The sequence below is a fragment of the Netta rufina genome, assembly GCF_964035555.1.
Source record: "Netta rufina genome assembly, chromosome: 8".
NCBI lineage: Eukaryota > Metazoa > Chordata > Aves > Anseriformes > Anatidae > Netta > Netta rufina.
Window position 1 is genome coordinate 10,164,177 of NC_140131.1, and position 17,565 is coordinate 10,181,741.

General features: G+C 50.7%; 1 protein-coding gene across 1 annotated transcript in view; it reads left to right on the forward strand.

Moving 5' to 3' along the window:
• The window catches only part of EIF2B3 (eukaryotic translation initiation factor 2B subunit gamma), a 95,232-nt gene extending 79,124 nt beyond the window's left edge, over positions 1 to 16,108 (forward strand). The window contains exons 11-12 of the mRNA XM_084291502.1: positions 4,902 to 5,005; positions 15,892 to 16,108. Coding sequence (XP_084147628.1) covers positions 4,902 to 5,005; positions 15,892 to 15,944 — 157 coding nt within the window. The 3' untranslated portion in view covers positions 15,945 to 16,108. The remainder of the gene's footprint in view (positions 1 to 4,901; positions 5,006 to 15,891) is intronic.
• The last annotated feature ends 1,457 nt before the right edge of the window (positions 16,109 to 17,565 follow it).

Consider the following 17,565-nt stretch of genomic DNA (forward strand, 5'->3'; position numbering starts at 1 on the left):
AAGGGGGACTCCTTGAGGGGCTGCTGGTGGGGTTGAGAGCTCGCTGCCCGCCTCCTTGCCACCTCTCCCCACCATTAAGGTGCGTGCCGGGGCTGTTATCTCCTTGGTCAGGGCAGAATGGGATGTTGCTCCCAGGGGAATCCACAGCTGTTACCCCTCCGTCAGCAAAGTAGCTGCCGAGGCATGTCACCCTTGGCTTTTAACTCCCGAATCAGTCTCTGCTTCCTAGCTCATCCGGAGGAGCAAGAGCCCTGACTTCTTGGCACGGCGGCGCGTTGCCCACGGGCCGTCCTAAGCGTTACGCTTCGAGCTCTTTCTTCAGCTCGAGCCTCTAGTTTGAAGCGTTGCATTTTAGACACCTCATTTGCTTTGCTTCCCAACGGAGGTCGCGTCGGTTTTTTGGCACAATTGGATTAAACCAGCAGACCTGGATAGCTTCCACGGGCGTTTCAGGAGCTTTGCTGTAAGGCAAACCTGTGACATTCATACCTTCCTCAGCTTGCACAACGCGGGCGAGAGCTGCAGCTGAGGTCTTGACCTCGGTTACTTAAGCCCCTTTCTCCCAGGAGCGTTCATCACTTTAATCACAGAGTCCTAAATAATCAGTGGGTAGCCTGTAATTAGGGGGTTGTGTCTTGGACTCCTGCAGCCAGCTCCCGGTGTGCTGAGCGCGGCGTATTTGGATTTCCCATTCCCCCCAAGGACGTTTGATCTCAGATTTACACGTTGGAAAATTACGAAGGGTACAGCACCTCGGTCCCCTGGCAGGCTTCCTGCTTTCGGTGGTAGGTGCCTTTCTGTTCTGAAGTGTCTCAGCGCTGCAGCAATTGACACACTTGATTTAAGGGTTTGATTTATAGACTGATACTCGGGCTGAAAGTCAGCAGTTCCAGGGCTGCATAAATCAGCCTGTCTCGGGGACTAATACTTCCTTATTTATAATTTCGACAGGAGATGGAATTCTTTCTCAATTCTTTACATTTCTTTCAGATGTAATCGACCACCCTGTCCTTTGGTTTAAAGCTATGTGGCTTTGCCACAAATAGAGGGAGGGGAAAGCGAGCCGAGGCCAGGAATCGCCGCGCTATAAAAGCTCCATATTGTGTGCTCTTGGACTTTGCTTTCTCCCGGCTTCCTTCGAGCCCACACAAGAGATGGACTTGAGGTTTTTTTGGCTTTCTTCCCCTCCCCCCCCCCCCCCCCCCCTCCCTCCATACATACGCTGACCTTTTGGAAAAATAAATAAAAGATAAAGCCGGACCTGGAATGTTGCAGAATGTGTGTACATTTTGCTCTCTGTTGTTTTCTGCTGGGATTAGTTGTTTACAATGGGGGGGAGAGGGAGGGCAGAGGAAGGGAGGTCTGTGGCCTTAACTGAAATTAGTGGCATTTCAGAGTGATCTTGTTAGGTGGTCTGCAGTTTAAAGACCTAAATCCTTGTAATCCCCCCATGCCTCCTTGGCCACTACTCCTTTTGCTCTTGTTCTCTCACTTTCAGGAGGAAAAAAAAAAGCCAGAGCCAGCCTCGCTGTCTCAGATGGAGGCGTGTAGCGTACCCACATGCACCCGTGCACACACTCACTCTCCCGTGCTTTCCTTCGCACATCGTACCTGTGGAAGAAATTAATGCCTTAGCTCGCCGACATCTCCATCTGTTACCACTACAGGACCAGGCTTGTAAAAATGCTCTCTCTCGAACGCAGACGCGCACGGAATATTTTTATTTATTTTCCGCAAAAACGCTCAGCTGCCAGACTCGCAGTTTGTGATTGCACTTAAAACAAATTCAAATTGAAATTTCAGCCATAAATCAAATGCCCCAAATTAGTTCCTCTTGTGGGTTTGAACATGCTCTTTGGATTTTAAGGTCAGGAGATATCCGTTTTCACAGTGCTGAAAAGTTTAAAAATATACTACATTTTAAGGGCAAAAAAAATAAATATGGTTTGCATTATAAAGCTTTACATCAAATATGTGCATATGCACACACACACACAACAGCTTCGATGAAGCCGAATGCTGTCGGAGCACCTTTGAGGACTAATGGCACCTAATTGTTAAGCAGGGCAGGAAGGCCGGTGGCTATTTATCCGAGGAGAATACAGCACGTTGCCCCGAGATGTGATATTTACCCGGTAAGAGAATAAAAGTTTATTCCTCACTCTTCAATTTAAAAAAAAAAAAAAATAGTAAAAATTAAATAAACACACAAAATACTTCTCTTGGCAGGCTTTCGAGCATACTTTTTAGAAAAAAAGGCATTTACAAGTGGTTTCAAAATGGCTGTGTTACATCTGTCAGCGGGTGAAGGGAACACCCACAAATTGTGTTTTTATCTCCTGAAGTTTTGTTCCACTTGAGCAATAAAAGCCGGATTCGCTGCTGGGTTGTGTGACTGGGCTAATCTTAGCGCTGAGCACGGTTTTAAAACTCCTTCCCTCGGTGGGGTTGGTGAGGTTTGAGAAGCTCCCGGGGTGGCGGGGGGGTTTGGTTTTGTTTCCCCCTGGCACTGGGGAAGGTTTGCAAGCACCTGGCACAGACGTGCTCGCCCTGGTTCCCTGGGCTGCCCTTCCAACAAAGGGCTTGGCAGGACCCCCCCTTATCTTTGATGTTAATGTCATCAGCACTTTCTTGCTTACGGTGCTGTTCATTGCCCAGCAGTTGAAACGCTCTCCCCAGGCAGGCTCTGAACACACATCCGACACCCTCCGACCACAACAGGAGCTCAGATACCCCCTCTGCTGATGCCACGGGGGGCGAGGGTCTCAGCCTACCCGCGGCTCTTCTTGTGCCTGGGAGAAGTGATAGATACTGGGAACCAAAGCCGCTGGGGAGAGTGATGGAGGAGAAGGTGTTTGGGAGCACGCCTGTTGGATGGGAGCCGTTTCGGTGGGCAAAGAGCAGTCCCTCCCATCCCCTTTGCTGGTCTTGAAAGCCAGCTGGGGATGGCAGCGGTGGTGGGCAGCCCTCCCTCCACCGATTTCATCTTCCAGCCCGATTTCCAGCACCGTGTTCCCCCAGCACACGCTGCTGCACGAGACGATGGCCTGAGCCCCTGCGCGGGTACCCGGGGCCATTGGGAAGGAAGCAGCTCGTGACAGTGTGAGAGCAAAGGCAGGCAGGGGTCTGCTGTGTATCTTTGCCGCTTTTTATCTTATTAACATGTTAGTAAAAACCTTGCCAAGGCAACCTGAGCTGGTTGCTTGTAGCATAATTGCTCGCGTTGCCTCCTTGTAGGTCGGAGGAGGGGGAGTTTGAAGCGAGTTAAAAGAATGATTGTTCAGAGGGGACAGTCTGCTCAAGGGGAGTCGTAACTGCTAACCACCGTGGCTGAGGTCCATTTTTATTGCTTTTACTCCTGCAGAATTAATGCCGTGTTTGTGAGGCAGATGGTTTCTGCTCTGGCTCACATGAGCGACAGGATTGTTAGATGTTTAATGGCAAGCTCTCCGTACTAGATAAGGGGGATGTGTAAGCAGGAAAATACTAGGAACTAATTTCAGGATTGGCAGAGTGGAGTGAGGATGGAAGCTTCCCTTCTCTCCTGAGGACCATGGCTGGCTGGCTGGCTCTCCGTTCATTGCAAAATGGAGGCTGAGGGCTTTGACCTGGCACCAAAACCCTTCTGTGCTCTTAGTTCAACCTCCAAGATGCCTCTTCTGTTCCCGAGCCAGCCTGATGGTGTTTCACTGGTGCAGTGAGCAGCGGGGAGACCTGGGGTGAGGCAGGGAACGGCTGCGGGTGTCACAGAGAGGTTAAACTGTGGGACCCGCCATGCAGAACGTCACTGAAACCAAAAACTTCAGAAAGAGATCGGCTATTTCAACGAGGATAGTGAGAATATCCACGGTTGTAACTATCATTAACAGAAATGTTGGGGAAGAAATATAAAATACCATGGTACAGCACAGAATGAACGTGGGGGCACAGACTCCCTCCATCTCGGCGTGTTGTGTATTTCTCTTACACCTTCCTCCCAAGCAGCTGGTTTGGATGCGTGTTAGACTCGGTGTATTTAGGCGTTTCTTAGCTGGATGCCTTCACACTGTGTGTCCTCCAGTGATTTCTACCTCTCTCTGCACACGTAAAAATGAGGAAACAAATCATCTGCAGGCACAGACCAACGTGTAGTAACTCACTCAGCATCTCAGTAGAGGAGTTACGGAGCTAACACTTGAACTCTGAACTTCTTTCCTAACGAGATGATCAGATCAGCAGATTTGAAAGCTGGTTACCACCAGTTCAAAAACATTTTGGAAGAAGGTTGCTTTAGCTAAAGCTCCAGCCTGTGTAAATTTCAGACTTTGGTGTCAATTGGCAGAGCAGTTCCAGAGCTGCAGTGTGGGTCTCATGGGTTTGGTACTGCTGAGTAATTGTGTTTGCTTGAACGTGAGATGAATAAAGCCATCCAGTTAAGGTATTGATCTTGTGCCCTTTCTGACCATCCCTTCCTAGTGCCTGGCAATCTGGAACGTATGAAACTTCTCAGCAGAATTCACAGGGAAGGACTGGGCTGCTTCTCCTCTTTTTAACTGGGGAACTGAGAGAAAAGTGACCTGTGCAGTCACTCATACTGTCCGTGGAAAGTATGAGATCCACGTCCCAGTTCCCAGGCCAGTGTCCTGCCTGTGAAATCCTCTGGCAGGACTTCCTTTGCTAAGAAAACGTACAGGAAAACTGTTCTAACAGGAGGTAAAGCTGGAAACCCTTTTTTTGCAAACCTGCTCTGGCAGCCGGGTGTGAGGATCAGGATAAGAGTAGTGGAGTTTTTGAGAAAAGAGCATAACTGAACCTACTTACAGAATTGTGTCATAGGCTTTTTAGATGTTCTGTTGGATTCCTTTGTTTTGTACCTGTCATTTTTAACCATATTCTTGCTTTACCTTGTGCTTGCATTATAGGTGCTGTCTTCAGGGCAGTGTTATTTGTCATAATGCCGTGATAGAGAAGGGTGCAGACATCAAAGACTGTTTAATTGGAAGCGATCAGAGACTGGAAACCAAAGGTAAGTAGACGAGCTGTATTTACAGTACATTTATAATTACTTTTTAGAATTTCCTCATCCAGATTTTCTTCCTGTTTCTTCATAAAGTGCCAGCGAACAGTGGCAGCTCTACAGAGTGCTGTCCTATAATATTGTTTTTTCATGGAAAGTACAGTTTCTTGGCACAAGAACAGTTCAGGGACTTGCTCCTCAGGAGTTGGCAGGAGAACTTTGTTGTTATTATGAAGAACAAGATTGGGTGCTGAGGCAGTCTTTTCCCAGAGACCACAATTAGATCATCTCGAAGTTGTCCTCAGCAGAAGGAGCTGTTATTTTGACTAATCCTCTGTGTGAGTGAAAGGGGTGGCGCAGTCGAATTATTGATCAGAAAGACACCCTTCTCTTTGTGCTGGCAACCAGGGCTGGCTGTCAGCGTGCTCCCATTCACCCTGCTCCAAGCAGCAGCTCAAGGTGCAGCAGCACACTGGGAGCTGCTCTGCTCAGTACTAAAAATAAGGGCGGCTGCGCTCAGCTCTGCCTTAGTGAAATGAAATGTTATTTTGGGGTTTCAGAGAGGTTACAACTATGTGGCCCTAATTTTGGGCAAACTTAGGCCGTCCAATCAAGCTGTGAGTGGTGAGGGCTTGGTAACCGCCTGAGTGGAACTGTTGATTTCCTGCCCGAAGAGATAATGGGCAGGAAATGGCTGTCTCAGTGACTGCATCCCAAGCAGAGGGCTTTTTAATGAATATTTATGGTTGGGGTTTGGCAGATCCCTGCTCTAGGGTGTGGACTGAGGACAAAAGTGAGTTCCTTTGCAGGCTCCATGTGAAGCTGTTTAGTCAGATCAGGGTTTGTTTGCTTGCTTTGTCTTTATAGTATATGGGTGGTTTCCCAATTGTAAGTGTCCTCACACGGAGCAGGGTTTGCTCTCAATGTCGTATGCCATAACCTATTGTCAGCTGTCCATATGGAAATTTGTCCTTTAATTTGAAACTAGAAGTAAAAGAGACCCACAGAAACAAAGCTGTGATCCTGGAATTGGGTCACATACTGTAGGAAATACCCAGCGAGTGTGCTTTGCCCTGTGGTCTTGGTCCCTATGTACCACAATCTCTGCCTGCCCATATCTTTGCCCAGCACATCGCTCTGAATCGGTGGGTTTTATGGGTTCGTTGCCCGCCTACCCCTGAAGATTTGCACTATTCGTGGTGCTCCATCTGTGCCTTCCCCTGAGCATGAGCCAACAGGAGAGCTGGATCAGGTCACGCTTGGTTGTAACCCTCCAGTTTGAACTATGAGGAAACAGGGTGCAGATTTTGCGAATATCTCAGGAAGTAAGACTGTGCTGAATTTCTTTAGATCATTTTAGACAGAAGCATCACACTTTGGCCTCACTCACGTCTATTTTGGTAGTTTCTTCCAGGGTGCAGAGCCTAGTCTGGTTGATCTTGGTATGGAAATCACCCTTTCTTCATGATCATCCTCGTCTGAACAGTTCCCAGGGTCTGTCAGCATATTAGGAGGGAGAGGAACGGGGCTGGAAGCTGTGGTTCATTTGCCTTTTCTTGTAGGGCCACGTGCTCACCTCTCCAAAGCTTAAATCCACTCCTCAGTGAGTCTGTGGCCCCTCCAGTTAAACTGTCCAGGAGCGTCTGATTGACGTTAGCAGAGACGTTGGGGTGGATTATGAATACACCACTATGCTGAGCAAGAAAAAATAATGCAGCCTCAGTTCGTTTCCCTGCCTCAGTTTCCTAACCGGTCTGGAATTTCTTTGGGCTGGGGGTCAGGTTCTCCTCGGTGGTCTGGGATTTGTCTGTGAACTTCATGACTTATTTCCTGAACTGTGGAGTTTTTCCAGCCCAGCATGTCTCTTCTGACCTTGCCTGGTCCCGCAGTAAACTGGGCCCTCTTTTTTGCTGTGAAAGCATGCCATGACTTCCTTTCCCCTGCCCAAGACTTCCCGTATCTCGTGCCAAGCTTTTGGTGTGGCCCTGGAAGTCTGTTTCCATATTCCCCCTTTCATCAAGACTTTGGCTGTGTTGTTCTGTTTGGTAACTTTTCCTTCTTCAAGCTCTAGCCTTCACAGCCAGGTTACAAAAAAACTACTTCTCTTGGGTCGCAGCCACCTTTTGTTGCGAGCTGATCGCACCTCGGCAGACGTAAGCGGTAGCAGCTGGCTGTTGACCCCAGTCTGGGAGTTACATGCTAGAAACCACCTCAGCAAAGCTGCACACACCTTCCCAGAAACATTAAAGAAAGGAAAAAAAAAATGCAGTTCCTTATTCCAGAGCATCGGCCAGGATTTATCAAAGGTACAGAGCTCCCCGCACCATCCTGCACAGCCCGGAGCTGAGTTTGCAGCAGGAGCGGCTGTTTGCTCCCAGTGAGCCCTGGTCAGGGTACAAGAGCTCTTTGAGCCACTGACCTCCTTTCAGAAAGCGAAACTCCAGTTCCACGGAAGGAGGATGGCAGAAGAACAGCTACCACAAATGGTAGGCAAACGTAACTCAAACCAGCTCTCATCCTTTTCCTTCTGCGGAAGAGGCAGGGGCATGTTTAGGGTGGTCCAAATGGTGCAGCTGGGAGTAATGGGATTGAATTAAGCACAATTTAGGTTGGATATCTGGAACATGTTCCTAACGATGTGGTCTGGTCGGCTGTGGGATAATCTCCCCGGGGACCTGGTGGGAGACCTCATCACTCAATAACGGGCTTGGCAAAGCTCTGGACACCTAAATAGAAGGAGCGCTCCAGCCCTGGTTTTTGGGGTAGATCAGATGCAGCTTGTTTCAAACCAAAAAGAAAGTTAGAGACAGGGGGGGGCCAGGTAGCTGTCAGCAGTGACTTCAGGCCCCATCACAGCATTGGCCAGACACGGTACTTTTTAAGTGCCTCTGCTAAAATCGTGTTAGGGAGTTTTATAAAATTTCTGTGTTTGCAACCGGTGCCTCCCGAGAGTCATGCTATTCTCTTCCTACTGCTTTTATTGCCATGCGAAGGAAGCATCCACTTTACTTCCTCTTTGATACTTCAATTTAAGAAATTTGCTAGTGGAGAATTAACAGACAGGCTTCGTGAAAGCTCCTTCACCCAGGTAACAGTTAGAAAAACATGTTGGTACCTAGGAAAAAGGAGGTAATTATTAAAGGGATAGGAAATGACAGGCAGCAGTTCTGAAAGAGCTTAATTGCACAAAGCATTCAATCACTGCCTCTGAGACAGTTATTACGATTATGCTCCAGCCTTCCTGATGAAGCTGTTTTTAAAAAGGAGCTCAAAAGCAGCATGCCCTCGTTGGAAAGGGCTAGGGAGAGGGAGTGCTGGTGATGGGCCAGCCGAGGAGTCAGACGAGCCCCAGAGTCAGTGAGTACAATTCCCAAAGGAGTCATTAGGGCAGATCCAGCAGGGAGCATGTTGTACATCTGGTATAGGTTAGTCAGGAAGAGGCGTACCCAATAAATTGGCCTAACCTTTCTTCAAAGGCACACGGAGAACAGAGATGGTAAAGACACACACATAGGATGTAACCAGCAAAACCGACGCAGAGCTCCCCGCCTCATCCCTCACCGTCATCTCTGTTGTCCATGGGGCTGGGATATTTTATGTGCATTGGATATTAAGGAGCCAGTGTCATCTGGGGACAGCTTGAGTCATTACACACCCAAAAAGGGCATTACAGCAGTGTTGTTGCCACAAAGTGTATTTTCAGAGAAGGAAAAATCACCAGGATTCGGGCTGCTGATGTAATCTTAGCTTGGCATCCTGGTACATACTTAGGAGGAGCATTACCTCCATGACCGGGATGTAGGCTAAGGCTTCGCTGTGCCTGTTCCTATACATTTTTAATGCAACCATATATTTTTATTTTCTGTGGTGCCCTGACACAGACAGCACGCAGAACGTACTGCTGAGTGCATGCTGAGTGTGGGGTTGTTCCATATTTTTCATTTTCCTGTCTTTTTTCAGTGTGAGTCTGAAACCTTAATTACTGTACACTATGCAAGAAATAAGATCCTTTCTGTGGCCTTTCTGCAACATTTGTCATCTTAGTGCTTCGCAGCTGTTAACAACCTCATTTTCATCTCCTCAGCATGAGCGTGGTTGCGTTTTCCTCCTATTTTGCAGAGACCTGAGAGGCGGGGAGATGCTGATCATGTGCCTGTTCGTTCTGACTGCCCAACTTAGTGCTAACGTTGCACGTTACGTGTGGCATTCCCTAACTGTTGCAGACTGGATATTTTAGCCTTAATGTTTGCTTTGTAAATGTTTGGAGGGAGGGTTCAATCCACTGAAAAGAAAAAAAAAATGGTTATATGGGATCATGTTGGCCCTTGCATGGATCGTTAGCAGCGCCAGGAACTTGAGCTCCATTATACAGCTTCAGCTGCTCCAGCTGATGAGAACTGACAGTAGTGGGTCATCCTGAGCTGGGTCCGGAGCAGGGCAAGAGGAACTTTGCCAGGAGGTTTCACAAATGCTCAGGGGGTGTCGACAGCCCTGAGATTCACTCCTGATGCTGGGGGGAGAAGGCTGTAGTTACTGCAGGCTTTACTGCTCCTGCCCCCAGCGTCAGCCCTTGGACTACATCACCTCTTTCCTATCTGATCCTGAATCCTGTGCCACAGCTCCCTGCTAGGGCTTTGTCTGAGCACTACTCTCATCCCATTCCCAGTCTTCTCTCTTTTTTTTTTTTTTTTTTTTTTTTTTTTTTTTTTTTTTTTTTTTTTTTCCCCTCCAGCCTTAATCCCACAGAGATTTTTATTCTCCTCTTTCACTTTGTTATACCCGGACACCCACCTGCCTCCTCCTCCGGTCTGACTGTGGATGCTATTCCCAGTCCCCTTCCCTAACAGTCCCATGCTCCATTTCCCACCTGGCACTCGCCCCATGACTGCTTGCAGTCTGCCTGCATCCGTTTTCGACCTCTCTCATGCCCATGCAGGATCCCTCTGGGTACCAGAGGGAAGTGGTTCGGTGCTGAGCACTGCGCTGGTCCAGGGAGCAGGGCCACGAGCGGGGGAAGCCCTGTGTCTTGCCTGCACTTCCACAGGCACTTGGTGCAAACTCTCTGGAGCTTTTAGCTGCCCTCCTGAGAACATGTGCAAATGGAGATTTTTTCCAGAGGCTTATCACGTAGCCAAAAGCGTGTGGTTTCTCACAAGAACAGAAAAAGGCACATATCCAGTAAGGACTGGCTCCCGTTTCCGATCATTTTCCAAATCCTGTTCCAAGCTTGGAGCCCTAGGACTTCTCAATGAAACAGAGTGAGATTGTTTCATTTTAATGAGGGCCAAAGAGCACATTTTTCTCTAATGTCATCCTCGGAAGGCAGGTACGGCTTACGAAGCCTCTACACATGAATGGGCGGCTGCTTGCGGGGATGCCTCAGCCCAGCTGAGACTGAGCAGGACAGGGCCAGGGAGGAAGCAAAAGGCTTTCTGATGCTCTTGCTGCATTCAGGCAGGACCTGAACGAGCAGGATCCGCTATTGCAGGATGCTGAGTACCTCCTGGTGAAGTCTTGGGGAACTGAAAACCCTTAACACGACACAAGGTCGGGACCAGAACGCACGCTGCGGTGCAGATGGGAGTTACGAAAGCTTGCGAAGATCAGACGCAGACTAAACAGTGCACACGTGTATCGTGCACTGGGGTGCAAGACGAGCTGGAAAGGAGGAATGGTGTAAATCCGTAGGGAAACCAGGAGGTCCGTGTGACTCGTTCCCTAAAGCACTTTAACTGCTGAACGTCCCTGACAGAGATATCAGCTGGCAGGTAGTTCCCTGAAGGAGTCTTTTGCATCAGCGACACATTTCGAGCCTCCTTTCCAAGCTGTATAAAAATGGTTTATGAGTTCTGGCCTTAGCGGTGGCAGGAAACTTCCCTGGAACATCCATCCAGCGGCGCTTCGTCCTCCCCTCGGCCGGGGAGGTTGAGGCTTCCCGAGCCAGCGGGTTAAAGGAACTGCCACACTCGCACACGCTGCGAGGCCTCCCCAGAAGGCAGCAGTTCGTAACCTTGTGGAAATATTTGTACATGCTCCACGCAGAGAAAATAACCGCTTGTGCTCTGCTAGAGCTCGGCCACATGAAAGAGCCAGGAAGAGCACCCCAATGGGTGCCCGAGAAAGGAAGGGGACCTCGACTTGTGTCCTGCACAGCGGGCAGCAGTCTCCGGGCAGATATGAAATTACTGCCGTCCTGGGGGGAAGTGTGGATGGAGTCTGTCAGATTGACATTTCTGAGATCCCCCGGGAGCACGTCCATCACTATAACCCAGGCCCCTTCTTAAAGGGCTGCTGGGACTCTGCCACAGTATTAGGATGCTGTCTCCCTGTCCCCCAAGGAACTTGCTGCTGTGCACATCCCTAGCTCTTCACCTCGTTTTCCCTTGACTAATGTTTAATGTTTCTCCTAACTCCCTGAGCAATCACTTCTCCAGTGAAGGACTAATTTCTTTCTCATTCCTTCCTTCTCCCCCCTGTCCATCTGCTGGCCCCGGGAGGGCTCTGAGACACCCCTGTCCTTTCGGCACCCCAATCTCTGGCGATCCCCTAAGTTCAGCGTGGCTGGGGAGAGAGCAGGCCTTGACTGGAAAGCCCCAGTGCTCCCTAAACACCAACAGCTCGGCCCCCATCACCTGCTTCCCTTCTTTATCTCTACGTGTAATTTAAAACACCCTCCAGCCTCCCAGAGCCGAGCTTCAGCTGCTTCCCATCCCCTGAAGCCCCTCCAGTTCCTCTCCCCCCGCAACCTGGCCGCTTTTCCCGGGCCAAGCATCACTGCAGAGACAAGTTGCTCTTCTCTCCCACTTCTCTGATCCTTTCTGTCCTGGGTGAGTGTGGTAGGAGCCACCCACGGCGTGTTTTCGTGCATGCGTTTGTGCAGCCACCCCGCCCCCCCCAACCCCCCCCCACCTCGTTTTTTAAGTTAAACTATCTCTTGCTTTAAAGAGAGCAAATACACAGCAGTGGCTTTCATCACTGCTGTATAATAGAGCAGTAATTCTGTGCCAGGGACTGTTTTCTATTTTATTTTAAAGGGTTTATAAAACAGTGTATGTAATTGAGTGAGTAAACTGAACGTTTTCTGGAGCCCCTGAGGGCTGGAACTTCGTGGTGGTCCTGGGCCTAGGCCCTAACCTTTTTTTTTTTTTTTTTTCCTTTTTTTTTTTTTTTTCTTTTCCCTCCCTTTCCCCTCCTTCCCCTCCTCCTTTACAACCCGGCGTTGCCACCAGCAGCAGCAGCGATCTGTCTGGGGCTAATTGAGCAAACAACAAGGAGATGCTTTCACGGGGCTTTTCAAGGAATGCTCCGGCATCCCCTCGCTGCGAGCGGCCTGGCAGGAACCTGCCAGCCGGGCTGGGGAGGGCCCGCGGCCCCCAGGCCCGGTGCTAGGGTTTGCGCTGGGCTCTGCAGTCATTTCCGCCCCGCTGTTTATTTGCCTTGCAATTTGGGTTTAGCCGAGAGCGCCGAGGGCTCTGCCGCTGCTCCCCGGCTCTCCCCGCGGCCCTGCGGACGGCTCCGAAGGGGCTCGCGGCCGGTATGTGTAAACACACGTCCTCCCGAGCAGGGACGCGCACACAACGCCTGACAGCTTTTTGATTTACGCTCAGGAAAAGCTCGGCGGCCGCTCGGTTCAAGCACCCGGGCTGACTTCGGGCCGGGCTGCGTCAGCAAGTTGAATCAAAGTGCTAATCAGGAGGCTGGATGTGTTGATCAGCTCTGGATTCGCTTAGCGCCAGATGCTCCCAATCTGAGAAGATCTCGTTGAACATGATTTAAGGTTGCAGGGTCCAACTCGGAGGCTTTCTCAAAGTCCTTTCTCTAATCCCTCTTCTTTCTCTGCGGGCTGAATGCATCTGTAACCCTGCCAGTGTCAGATAAAAGGCAGCCTGGTAAGAAATCCCTAATGGGGAGCTGGGGAAGGAGAAGGGAGCTGAACGGCAAAGCATGTGAGGTACTTCTCCCTCCTCCCCCCGGAGTTTCAGGCAGAGTTTCTGCATGAACTGAGCTTGCTGCTACCAGCCAGAGCCACCGGCAACTGGCAGCCACGGCTGATAATGAAACGCTCCCCGCAGCCCGGCTCCCTTTGGCACACCCGGCAGAGTCTGAACTCCCTTCCCTCCGCGAGGAGGGCTTCGGGAAGGGAAGAGGGAAGCGGGGTGAATCCTTATCTCCCCGTCGCATCCCCCTGGGCTGCGGAATCGGGCTTTGTTTCTAGCAAAACCATTCCCTTTATCGCTTAAAAAAAAAAAAAACACCTTTCTTGTGGATTCGAGGCAGGCACATTCATGCGTTTCCTTGCGGCCTGTACGAGGAGAAGGGAGTTTGGGGATTTCGTTCTGCCAGGCAGCAGCGACACGCCGGGCGTGCTGCGTGTGCTGGCGGCGGGGATCAAGGCAGGATGGATGGGATGGGATGGGATGGGAGATGAGGGAGCGCAGGCTCTGCTTTCCCCTGGGGCTTTGGCAGGCTGCGTAAACTCTCGAAGCTCCTTGCTGCCTCAGTTTCCCTGCCTGGAAAATGGGAATGCTCTTACTCACCCGCTCTTGAAAAGCATTTTTAGCTAATCAGATGGAAAACACGAGATATCGGAAGGAGGCTGCGAGCGTGTCAGTGCAAAATACAAATAGTTCGAACCCGCTCTGCAACAAAGAATGTGACAGGGCCCGGCCCAGCCCCGCACGCAGCACGGTGCAGGATGCTGTCTGACACGAAGCGAGGAGCTCCTTATTAAAAGGTATTGCTACAGATCACCTATATATAGAACCGTGAATCGACACGGCGCTTCACAGGCCCAGATGAAGGCATGTTTCATCTGCGGAGGCATAACGTAATTACTCCCGCTGGATGCTGGCCAGAGTCTTATTCACATCACAGAAATCAACACGATAGGTAGTCTGCTTGGAGGAGGTTCAGGAATGGAGTCACAGGAGTTGCTACAGGGCCTGTTTGAGATATATTGGGAAAGTTGTTGGGGGTGAGGAATGTTACAGCAAGAAGCGCTGCAGGTTGGATTGGAGGTACCTTGGCAAAGCTGTGTGAGGTCCAGGACGGGAGGAGAGAGGAGCTGAAGGCTGGACTTGGGGCTATTGGCAGGGCTGTGCTGGAGATGCTGTGTGGTGCTACCTACATCACGCTTGCACCTGGCACACGCACACTCAGTCCCTCGTTCCCCTGCGCGCTGCATCCACCTCTGCTCGCCCTGCTCCAAGGGCTGGAGATCAGGCTCCAAGCTCCAGCCTCGAGCTCCGAGACATTTACTTGAGGCTGCAGGGCTGTCAGTTGTCACTAAATATCCTGAGCAGGGAATAAATTACTCCACCTGATGCTGGCAGTGAGGAGCAGCTCCTCGTTCTTACATTCTGCCTCCACGAAGGGTCTCTGAAGGGCGGTGACGCAGCTCGCCCTGCTCCATCCTCCAGGCTGAGGAGGATCTGCATGGTTGTGGGGCCAGGGCTGGAGCAGAAAATTACCTCGCCACAGTCCAAATGCACCTTGAAGCTGACAGAGCAGCGTTTAATCAGACCTCTTCTGGAGTGATGGTTTGCGTGGTGCAAAGGTAATGCCTTAAAGCCAAGAGAAGCCTCGCGTTGGCTCGGCCACTTCGGGAATTGCCAGGAATTTCTTTATGTAGCCGAGGGTAGCATGGCTGTTGTTTTGCAGCCGTCTTGCAAAATCTGCTCCCCCGAGGGGAGGAGTTTTAGGTGGGTAAATAAAACACAACCAGTTCTTTCCATCACCCTTGGCTGCCTCCCCCCTGCTGCCGTGGAGGATGCTGGAGACAGCACAGCCTCCTTCGAGCGCCTCGCACGCCTGGTGGGTTATGCCAGGCACCCCGGATATGCGAGCCTGTTGTTATTCCTGGGGAGAAAGGGGAGAGAGGGTGTGAAGAGAGCCTCGGGGCACGGTTCAAACCACCTGAACTCCTCCTGAATCGGTGGCCAACCCGGAGAGATTTGGATTCCCCCCTCAGGGGCGGTGCCCCGAGGACACCCACTTGGAGCACACAGGCATTGTGTCAGGCGCTGAGGCCACATACTTGGTTTTTTAGGCACTGGGCTTTGAGTTTTGTGTTTTTATTATTTTGGCTTGAGATCCCTTATTCGCAGTCCTTCCCTGACAAGCTGCTTTTGCATTTTAAACGGGAGGCTCTTTCAGTACAGGGCATTAACAGTGCTGGGGCAGGGACTGGCACGTTAATGTGTCCTCCGAGCCTGTGCCGAGCTCCTGGGAACAGGCAGGAGTGACCTTGTCCAAGCTGCCCTGCCACCAAATGTGCCCCGTGGGAGCCTGAGGTGACAGCAGCGCTCGGAGACCTTGCTTCATCTCAGCACTTTGGGAGTGGGTCTGTCCAGATTTTTTGAACCCAAGAGGGAGAAATCAAGTTAAAATAAAATTTACGTTGGGATTGCTGAGAGAGGGTTTTGTCCCGTCCCGGTGGTGGCCCCTCTGATGCTGAGCAGCCCCTCTCCTTCCAGCCCCGGGGGCAGTTTGGGGGCACACCGCACTCTTTAGGGCTGGGGAGGATTGCTGGGTTTTAATTCTGTGTCAGGTCTCCGTGCTGGATGGCGATGGCTCTTTGCTTGGACCTGGAGGTACACCTGTCAGCGGCAGCTGGGACTTCTGTCGGGCCTCTGCTGCTTGGTGGTGACACACACACGCGGAAAGTCTCATCAGAGAAACCTCCTGATGTTTAGTCAGTTGTTTAGGCTTCTGCCATGTGTGTGGGATCGTGTCTGCGAGACGCCGGAGACCAAAAAAGGGCAGCAAATCTGTGTTCGAGTTCCCTAGAATCTGCTTTTCTCATTTGTTTTAAAGATGCAGATTTGAAAAATGCGGAGTCTGAAGCGCTGCTCTAAAACTCAATTCCTCTTCTTTTCCTCCCTCTCTCTTTTCAGCCAAACATGTTAATGAAGTCATTGTGGGCACCGAGCAGCTGATGGAGATATAACCCAAGTAGGTTTTAAAGATGATTTTTATGGAAGCGAGCAGCAGAACCAGATGTTCAGCATCGTAAGATCATCCGTACGGATCCCTGCTGGCACGGCTCGCCCCGTCGCTGCTCCTTCCCCGTTGGGCTTTGTATTTATGTCTTAATAAAGAAGTATTTACAGAGCCGTGTGTGCGCCCGGCCCTCCCCCCTCATTGAGATGCACGCGGGTTTGTGCCGGGTCCGCTCGGGCCCCGCGGACGCCCTGTACTTTCCCTGCAGAAGGGCGAGCGGGGACCACACAGCCCGTGCCCACACCGAGTCCCCACGGCCCCACACTGTCCCCTGTGCCACGCAGGAGCTGCTGGGGATGCCTCCTCCTCCTCCTCCTCCTCCTCTCTCACGGCCCAAAGCTCAGAGATGTTTAAGCCCCGTCGGTGATGTAGCTGAGGAGTTTGGCACTCGTTTCCTCCGGGGCTGAGCTGGAAATCCTGCCCAAAAGCATTGCGAGGGGGCCGGAGGGATGGAAGAACGGGGAGCAGGGCAGGAGCAGCGGGTGCCATCTGTGTTATCCTGGTGGTTTTTGGACCCCAGGAGGTGTGTTCCCACGTCTGGATGATCTGGGGATGGCCGGGGGTATGTGAGATGAGTCGAGAGCACTAATGCGAAACGCACAGCCCTGTGGTCAGGGGTTGTGCCAGGATTGTAAAGCACCTGGATGGGATTGAAACACAAGCTGTTCTTTAACGTTTAGGAATTGGACACGAGTTCCTACCTAAAAGCTGTTTATTGGAACCTGGTAGGATTCAACGGGACATTTATCTGAGGCTGGCAGCTTGACATCCAGAGGTGCTTACAGCCACTGGCTGGAATGAGATTTCATTAACTGCAGTGATAAATTTTAAACGTGTGCTTCGTGGGCACCGCTGTCCCCTGAGGAAAATTACAGTTTCCTAGCTAATTTGACAGAAGAGAGATTATAATCCAGACGTTCCCGGCGTTTCATAAACAAAAAGCCCTACTTTAAAGGACCAGATTGGAATGGAAAGCGTGGCTGGGGATGAGCTGCTGGCTTCGAGGCCTTTTACAAGCTGCAGGAAAAAAAAAAGGAAAAAAAAAAAAAAAAAAAGAACCGTGCAGTTCAGCTCAGGCTTTGTGCTAAAGGTTTTACCTCGCGTATGTGTGCAAACATGTTCCTCAGCTACAAACCCTTTTTCATCCAAGGATCGCGGAGGCCTTACAAAGGTTCATGAAGAGAGAGTTGTTGTGTCTCTGCGAGGGAAGGGAGCACAGCATCCATCTCGGCTGTGTAGGGACAGAGCAGGGTGGAGCTCGGTCACCTCGCTCAGCATTTCATTTGGTGGCCAAGCCAGCAGGAGAAGCACACGGATGCTTTGACTCCTGATCCTTTTGCTTACACGCAACCCTTTTTCTTTTTAAAGACCCATCCTAACTTCTGGGAAGTCGGCATCCCATAACAGCTACAGCTTTACCTCCTTGTGCCTTAATTACGAGTTAACGTCTCGCCTGGGTCCTTTTGTTCAGCTCATTTAAGAGGAGGGCGGGGGGGGGGCTCTTCTCTCTGTCGGTTAGAATTTAGCATTAATTTAGTGTTCCCTGACACTTGAAAACCTGGCCGGGA